Source organism: Anabrus simplex, chromosome 7 (genome assembly GCF_040414725.1).
Source record: "Anabrus simplex isolate iqAnaSimp1 chromosome 7, ASM4041472v1, whole genome shotgun sequence".
NCBI classification, from domain to species: Eukaryota; Metazoa; Arthropoda; class Insecta; order Orthoptera; family Tettigoniidae; genus Anabrus; species Anabrus simplex.
Window position 1 is genome coordinate 184,867,615 of NC_090271.1, and position 9,757 is coordinate 184,877,371.

The window sequence follows — 9,757 nt, forward strand, 5'->3', positions numbered from 1 at the left end:
CCATCTCTCCACTGACAGCTGGGAACATACCACTTAGTCGAGTAGCCCGTCTCCTTTCTCACCTGTGAAGCTGACTGACATCTACTAGCATTATTGGAACTAGAAGAGACGAGCAAGGGGAAGTGACTGGCATCTATTTGGTACATTATTTGAAATGGATAGAAAGTGATTTACTTTGAAATTGAACATATAGTGACAAGTCATTGTTGGGATAGAAGCCCTTGAAACAAAGTAAATACGGTTTATTATTTGAAGAAGCAACTTACAATTAAATAATGGGTGGAGTTGACCACTTCGACCAACTTTGAGAAAGGCACGAGGTTGACAGAAGATAGCTAAAGTGGTGACATAGAATCTTGTTGTTTCTTATTGACTTAGTAATAGAGTAATAGCCCATGCTTACATACTGTGGAAGACAAACGGGGAAACCCTTATCAAGACCAACTAACTTCTCGCCTGAGTCTTGCAAGACCTCATTGCTGGGTTTCGGTCACGTAAACGGAAAGGCCGTCCTGTAAGTTTCCTGGGTAATAAGAAACAAGTGTCTAAGGATATGCGATTGCAACTTACAGACACTGTCGTTCATGCTCCACTGAAGTGCATGACAAGAGAACAAGATAGGTTTGCACCAGCTGTGATAAATTGTAGGTGAGTGTTCTCATGTCATGCGCTCTATGTTGATCTATATGTTAGGAAGTTTCAAGGAAAGTAAGACGGCTATCCCTTAGCAAAGCTTTTAGTGTCCTAAGAGAATTTCATTTTACATTCTTTTGTTTCCGACAGAATTTATTTGACCCTTACACAAACTAATTGTGAAATATTTGAGGTGTATACAATTTTCAGTTTATTTTCAATGAGATATTACTTGAGTTTGATTCAAAATGAGCAATGGTAAGAATACTTCCCATCATATTATTGTGGTACCAAAAATAAAAAGACCGGGCGAGTTGGCCGTGCGGTTAGGAGCGCGCAGCTGTGAGCTTGCATTCGGGAGATAGTGGGTTCCTTCCAACTACTAGCCCTTTCCTATCCTATCGTCGCCATAAAACCTATCTGTACGGGTGCGACGTAAAGCCACAAGCAAAATAAAAAATAAAAATGCGTGTTTAAATATATAATGTTTACTTTCCCAGTCTGTTGCACTGCACCGAAATGGCCTGTGAAAATGTGTAGTCTAACCCACACTTTGAGTAGGTGACAGCTAATAGATTTGCACACTATTTCTACTCTCAGGAAAAGACTAAATATACTTTGGAATTTAGGAATAATGAAAGACTATAAATGAAATATGTGCACTTACTATGAAGCATATTATGCCAGTAGTAGTACTTAAAGCAAGGCGCAACCTAAAACTGAAGAAATCGGCAGGGACTGATGGTATTTCCCCTTATATCTTGAAAAGTTCTACGAAAAGTATATCCTTTAACCATTCTCTTCAAAATTATTGTAAAAAGTGAGTCATTCCCTGACTTAAGGAAACATACCAAGCTCACTCCTGTATATAAAATAGGATATACAAAATTACATAGTAACTATAGACCTGTTACTATTGTATGTGCACGAGCCAAGATTTTTAAAAATGTATTTTACACAGGCAAATTTATTATCATGTTGGAAATAGTATCTCGCCGAGACAACATGGATTCATCTCGACAAGTTCAGACATTTATGCAACTTTACTGAATATGTATCCTCCAGTTTAGACGAATATACTCAGACTGATGTAATTCGACTCGGTTTCGATGATTGCTTAGTAAATACATCTTTTTCGTTTGAATTTTCAGATACATTGTAAAACTTAGATATCGTACTTAAGGAACCGAACTCGGGTTATAAGTTACGAAGGTTATAGTTTGTTCTGAATTCTGGAGTTTCTCAAGGTTCTAATTTAGGACCATTGTTATATCTTCTTTTAGTTAATGACCTACCGATACCGATATCTATCTGAAATTCTTATTTTTGCAGATATTAAAATATAGGAATCTATTAAAACCATATCGGATTACTATTTTAGTTCTGTTGTAAACTGGAGCAAGTTAAATTTGAATATAGATGAATGTGTCTGACACATATTCCGAAGAATCAAAAGATTCATTACAACTATATAATGGATACCAACAAATTAACTCTTGTCAAGACGAAAACGGATTTAGGAATAACATTTAATGGAGATTTCAGATTTAATGACAATTTTGAAAAAAATTACGGATGTGTCCCTAACCCTTGTCCCTTCTCTCTACGGGGTCGTGTATGAAGTTTCACGAGATTTAATGATAGTAGGAAGGGATAAGCTGAGACCCGGTGATCACGCATAACCTACTCGTGTCAAATAGCACCATAGGGTCTACTCAAGGCTTAACGTCACCATCCGACAGACGAATTTCTATCAAAACCGTCATATTCTCTCACTATATGTGAACATTGCGGATAGGTTTGCAGTTTGATCCAGGCTTTTAGCATGCAATCCAGTGATTAGAACTTGTATAACATCACCTCTCCTACCCTGCTGGCCAACATTCTGATGAAATTCTTTGTTGACCTACGGGACTCGAACCGGATAACCACGGTATCCGACCACACAGACATGACGCCTTAACAATCATGGCCACCAAATAGGCTATTCAAAAAATTACGAATAATGCTCTGAAAATGTTAAGCTCCATTACATGGAATTCATTATCATTTCTCCCAAGGACACTCTTAACCTTATTCAACTCATTTGTAAGGTCCCGACCTGAGTATAGCTCAATTACTTGAAATCCGATGACCACAGAGAACATCAATCTTGAGTGCTTAAAACGCGTTTTTACAATTCATGAAATAAAATCCCATGTAATCACCCATCTTTCATACTTTAAGTATACTCAAGGAACATGGTGTTCGTAGCTTGCGCCACAGACGAAATTGCAAAGACTTGAATTTCCTGTAAAAAAAAATAGCACGTGCCAATCAGTCTCTTTATATATATACCACAGAAATTTAGTCGTCCTAAAAATCTTCTTTCTTTCAGACGCTAAGATCGAAATTTATACGAATTCCCCAGTAGAAAATGGAAACTTACAATAATATTCATCCATACGTTGATCATCATCGTGATGACGTGGACATTTTTAGTATGATGGGAGCTACTTTCACATCTTGATGTAACACTGTGCTTCCCAATATAATTTAATGGATATGAAGAAACTTTTTTTAAATGTTGTAAACTCAGTAGATAATATTTATTAAATTTATTATATTCCAAGTGAATATCAAGTTGTAATATTTATTTTAAGTATTATATTCAATTTTACTAAGTTTTAATTGGTATTTTAAAGCAATATTACTTACGTTTTCCTTCATGTTGTTTTTAATCTGACTTGCGTGCGACTGGAAAATAGTTTTAAGAATGTTCTGTTTAATGTATTACATATCAGTACAAATTGTCCTGAATGTTTTAATTGGGAATCATGATATGTTATGTTCACAATAAATAAATAAATAAATAAATAAATTTGGTAGATATTACATTAAATTTATATTAATATTGTCACTGTTATATAAATGGAATATTACTCCTAGATCAAGAACGAGGAATTTATTGTATTAATAAAAAAAAGAAGTATTCAGTTATATCAGTATATTAATTTTACGTGTCTCATACAGACATTCCTTTGAAGTATAATTGAACATTTTTCTTTTCACGGCGTTCACTTCTTGAATCGCAGCTTTTGCTTTTAGCTTCAGTTTAGTTTGTGAACTCGTGAACGTGCGTTAGTTCGTAATAAACTGACGTCGTTTACCTAGTGATTTGGAAAACTTGGTGTTACTGATGTAATTAAAATCGTGTGTAGGATTCCTCATTTTTAGTCACCAAATTCCAGGAATATTGGAATAACAAATTAATTTCATAACTGTACTATAAGTAAATTTCCCTCAACAAATGGCTATGCATAACTCTTAAAATGCAAGTTAGTCATTGTAACATTAAACGAAATGTTTTAAAATACAATATTCTATTTCATCATTAATATTTAAATAAATCTAGACACAGATAAATCTTACCTCATGCTGGTAAATCACTTGAACTACTGGATGTCTCGCGTATACTGGTGGCTGAGTAGTACGGTTGAACCAAAAATTCTGAAAATTTCTCCACAGGTTTCAAACCCCTAATCTCGTAATCTAGCATTGGTAGTTTTGTCACGTGGAAATCTTCGTACAGGTCTGAGATCTGTTCTAGATACTTGTCCTGAACACGTCCTCTTGCAGCACAAAGTTTGCAGGAATTATCACTATCTGAGAACAAAACCTGATTTACAACTATATTGTGTGTGTCAATACCACATCTCGTCAGGTTCTGGACGAGTCTTTCTGTTTCAAACACGGACAAAAATTCAGCGATACAAACACATATGAATGTGGTCTGATCAGGGTCACGGAATTGTTCATTAACCTGTCGGACAGTCTTCAGTGCTTCTTCGAGTTTCGTAGAGAAGGAATCGGGGTTTACATCCTTAATTCCAAGTATGGAAGCCATTTGTGAAATAACGGGAGCTATTTTCATTTTCAGCCGAACTAATTTACCAATTCCTTCGTCAAGAACTTGGGGGAAAGAAAGTAGACGTAGTGTGTGGCCAGTTGGTGCAGTATCAAGTACAACTACAGAAAAATCCATTCCATTAACAAGTTTCATCACCTCGGCGTAACTCATTGCTTCATCGATTCCTGGAAATGCTCCTACTATGTCTTTCATGACTCCCTTGCCAACTTTTATGTCTTCATTTTCACCTTCATATAAACCATCTCCTAAATCTTCAGTGAAATTAAAATTGGAATCAATTTCCATTGCAAAGAGATTGTCAAAATCTCTCACTTTCTTTGGAACTTTCGTGAACTTCTGGTCGAATGTGTCGGAGAGGTTGTGGGCTGGATCAGTAGAAATAATAAGTACACTTCTACGTACCTTTGCTAACTGGATTGCTAAGCTACAACTGCATGTTGTTTTGCCTACACCACCTTTGCCCCCGACGAAAATCCATCGGAGGGACTTCTGATCGAGGATATTTTGAAGCGACGGGTCCATTGGGAAGAGAGTTCCGTCGTTTTCTTTCTCGTCGCTTGTAGTCGTGGTAACCATTCTGGAGGACAACGGCTGGCCAATCTGTCAATGGTTGTTATGGAAACATGTAAATAATACTTCAGTAACTTAACATATCGTAATAGCGGAGCAAAATACAGGAAACCTAGGCATACATTTTTGGTTTATACCGTGGGAACTGGGATGCAACCCTGACGTTTCTCAAAGATCTCTTCCAGAAGGAACTATAGCTATGTAACTGTGTGCTAATTAAAGTCCTGGTTTATGATGAAAACACATTGCAATGTTCTTTAGGAAACGTCATGAATTCACACGGCATACACCGTAATATCGAGTAATAATTAAAACATAAGATGCTCGATTAAACTATTGCACAATTTTTAGCACGACTAATTAATAACGAGGAATAGAAGGCTGGTGGTGGTGATGGTTCTAGAAGTTCAATGGGCCACCATCCTCTCTTAACGATACTCAGAGGAAGGACGATGAAGGGTGTGGAAGTGAAGGACAACCTAGACCACACAACCTAATACCGTCAGGATCGGAAGAGGATGGTTGGGTACGAAAGGTGAAAGTAAGGCGTCTGGTACAAGTAAGTGGAATCAAGGCCAGGCTCTGATACGGACCCGTGACGATCAAATCACGTTCCCAAGACCAAACCCACGACCGCGTTTCACCCTCTCCCTTCCTACTATCATATATCACGCCATTCCTTTCATCTCATTAACTCCTCTGTTGAGGGTGACGTTAAGGGCATCCGGTCATAAAAACCCGCCACGACATATATCACCTCATACCCGACCCCCTAGAGAAACGGAACAAGGGTCGGGCAAACATTCTTGACTCAAATGAGATAAAATGTGCTGTGGATCACTTTTTAAAAAAAATGCTATTTGTTCGGGGCCTAGAAAGATCTTTTGCCCCTACTTGCACCATATGTATATTTTGTAAATGGCGGAAGTGTAAAGTGTTGAATGTGACGAAAGGAACGTTAAGGACGACACAAACACCCAGTCCCCAGGCCAGGGATATTAATCATTTTAAATTGAAAACCCCTAACCCGGCCGGGAATCGAACCCCAGGCCGCCGCGTGACCGACGGACGCGTTGCCCCCTACACCGCGGGGCCGGACTGTGGATACCTTAGGAGCAGTAATATTGTAGGAATATTTAACATCATCTATTGCAGTATCGCTCAAGGTTCAATGCCTTTTGAGACGTACTGTACGTGTTTACGAGACCCCAGATACTGTTTACATGCACTGGCCATTTTATCCTTGACATCGCTTCGTAAACCCATGTTCTCTTCCGAACTCGCCAGTATCAGGGTTGTGAATTATACAGAACTTTTTGAGACCGAGCAAGTGACTGCGCGGTATAATTATTGTTAAAATCAAGCTGCTTATTCGGAAATTCCTGACACTTAATTGGTTGTTCTGAAAGAACCCAAACCGTTGAAACTACGCATACTATTGCTTAACACTTCAAATAAAATAAATCTTCAATACTACACTAAAATGGATTTGAATTGAAACGCCTTGTGAAGTACAGTACATATATATATATATATATATAAAATAAGAGTTTTGTCTGTACATTGCTCAGATTTTGAAAATAATGGTATTTCTGTATCGGTAATGACCGCAGAAAAAGGAAATGCACATTTTCCTTTTCCGTAATTTCTGTATGTATGTATGTATGTATGTACACGCATCACTAGAAAACGGCTAAAGATAATTTTGTGAAAATCGGTATGCAAAGTCGGGGAATAAGTAGCTACAATCTAAGCCATAAATAATTTAATTCACGCTATTCATGTTATTAGTGGCCCCATCTTAATACAAATTGGTGTGAAAAGTCGAGGAATAAGTCGCTACGATCTAGACTATAAATAATTTTATTCACGCTGTGTGAAATGGTAGTTCAGGGGAAGGCCTGCAATGTAATTCTTAAATATTTACGTCTCATTAGTGGTCCTATCTCATTGAAAACTGGTATACAAAGTCGGAGAATGAGCCACTACAATCTAGGCTGGAATCATCTTATTTACGCTGAATGAAATGGTAGTTTAGGGGAAGGCTTAAAATTTTATTCTCAAATATTTGTAATATTAGTGGCCGTATAGATAAATGCTACATAAGTTATATAGAATTAAATTTCCGACAATTTATATCTTATACATTTTAACCGTGATGTTCATGAATTTGTATTTTTGTTGCTAAGTCCCTATCGACGCCAAGCCACGAGAAAATGGGTTAACAGAATTTAATGAAAATCGGTGTATAGAGTCGGGGAATAAGAAACTACAGTTTAAGCTATAAACAAGTTTATTCACACTGGATGAAATTGTAGTTTAGGGGAAGGCGCCTAAAATTTAATTTTTAAATACCTATATTTTTGGTCCTATCGAAAACTACTACATAACAAAAGTTAAAGAGAATACAATTTCCGATCAGTTATATTTTATTCACTTTTACCGTACCGACTATGATGAGTGGTATTTCAGATGGTGGTGGTGATGATTGTTTTAAGAGGAAGTACAACTAGGCAACCATCCTCTATATAACACTAATCAGAGAGAAAAAATTGAAGGGGTCTGACACTTCGAAAAATGAAGGTATCGGCCAAAGGAAGACAAGGGTCACGAAGGGCATGAAAATGAAAGACTCCCTAGGCCTCCATACGTAATACCGTCGGGGTCTGAAAAGAACAAGTAGACCAAGGGAGGTCGGATAGGATAGATGAAAGTGAGGAGCCTGGCACAAGTAAGTGGAAGCAATGCCAGGACTCAGCTGAGGGTCCCGTAGTCGCCAACCCACGCTCCAAAGTTCAGAGCCCCTGGGGCCCCTTTTAGTCGCCTCCTACGACAGGCAGGGGATACCGTGGGTGTTATTCTACCACCCCCACCCACAGGGGGATGGTATTTCAGAGTCGGAAGAAAACTAAATGTGAAGGCCCACAATATCGAAAGCGCTTAACACTGATCAACAATAACATTACATTGACCATTGTTTGTTGTGATGTTATTTGTTTCTTATGCTGCCTCTCAGCTCCGATAGATGGATCACTGCTGCGTACAGAGTATATAGCCTGACTGAATATTGGCGGGAAATAGCCGGGGAGTAAGAAAACTTTCTTCTTTAGAATGCCATTCCTCTGGTTCATACATTTTCTGATACAGCTGGTACGTAATACACTGGTCCTTCATCGTATTCCAGTTATTCGATCTCTACTCTGAGGCGCTGTTTTGAGTGAGCAGTGTGCATACTAAAGGCAGAGTCTGACAGTAGTAGTAGTAGTAGTAGTCTGGAATAACAGTTGAGGCCTATTCCAAATTATTGTATAGCACCACAATTCACTAATAACTCAAAATTCAACCCTGAAAAGAGCCGTTCATTAAGATAGGCTTCTTCCTCTTCACTTTTTTAAATTGTACATTCATTTTATTCCAAATTATCAGTGAAGAGGGGTTTCTTCTCTGGCTTGGAGGAAAAATTTGCCTCCAAGTCAGATAGATTTTTCCACCCCAGTGTAGTGAATTGATATTTTCCGACTCATCCAGTACTCCTAGGAAATGGATTAGTAAAAGGGCATAGTTTTTGCCCTGGGAGTCTCCACTGTTCGACCCTCTCCCCGCCGAAAAAAGACGAAGAGTGTTCACGAATCACGGCTGTCTGCGGCTTGGTCATTCCAGCTTTGGAGCTTTGGAACTTTGGACTGTTAGATCGGCAGTGTAGTCCTGTTCGTTAAAAGTGAGAAAATGTGTGGTGTTTCATTTGATCGAGTATTTTATATGAAAGCATTGCTTTTAACTGCGCCATTCCTACTGACGTCATTGTAATGTATGTTCATTTCAATTGGGAAAACCAGTAAGACAGTCTTTCTGAGGATGTAAAAAGGCAGGTGGAGAGTGAGTGTCTACCATTATAATGAAAACTCCCCAACCTGATTGTGACTGATCGCATGCAAACGGGTCTACCATTACAGTGCAAATTTCCTAACTCAGTCTTCATATGAGAAAAGATGTTTGGTGATTTCGCCGTCGCTTTTCTAGGGTAACGTTAAGAGCTATGCAATTTAATACAATCTTGCTCATAACGTGTACACTAGAATACCGTATACAATGTAGAATTCCGTAGCGAAGCACGGGTACATCAGCTAGTCAGCCATAAATCGCCCAGGAGAGATCCGGTTTACACGCCGTCTAAATTTACGTAAAGGCAGCCAAGTTGACGAAAAATAAAAATGCATGCCTATGATAGCAGAGACTATGCGATTATTATTATTATTATTATTATTATTATTATTATTATTATTATTATTATTATTATTATTATTATTATTATTATTATTATTATTATTACAATGTCGTGTGGCTATTGCTAGCCTGGTGCAGCTCTTGTAAGGCAGACCCACCAACGATGGTGGGCGGCATCTGCCTTATATATGAAACTGCGTGTTATTGTGGTAGAGTGTAGTGTTGTGTGTGGTGTACGAGTCGCAGAGATGTTGGGGACATTACAAACACCCTATCCCCGAGCCTGGTGAATTAACTGTTTAAGATTAAAATCTCCGACTCAGCCAGGAATCAAACTCGGGTGCTCTAAACCGAAGGCGACTACGCTTGCCGTTCAGCCAAAGACCCGGACATTATTACATATGTTTATTTCGTTGTATT

The 9,757-nt window shown here is 38.2% G+C and overlaps 1 protein-coding gene across 1 annotated transcript; it reads right to left on the bottom strand.

Annotated features, from left to right (window-relative positions):
• Positions 1–4,045: 4,045 nt before the first annotated feature.
• Positions 4,046–5,119, bottom strand: LOC136877772 (ATPase ASNA1 homolog). The gene has a single exon (XM_067151978.2). The coding sequence runs from the start codon at positions 5,117–5,119 to the stop codon at positions 4,046–4,048; it is 1,074 nt and encodes a 357-aa protein (XP_067008079.1).
• Positions 5,120–9,757: the final 4,638 nt, after the last annotated feature.

Excerpts from the sequence above, each read along its gene's own strand:
- LOC136877772 (XM_067151978.2), bottom strand. The coding sequence starts at position 5,119 with ATGGTTACCACGACTACAAGCGACGAGAAAGAAAACGACGGAACTCTC.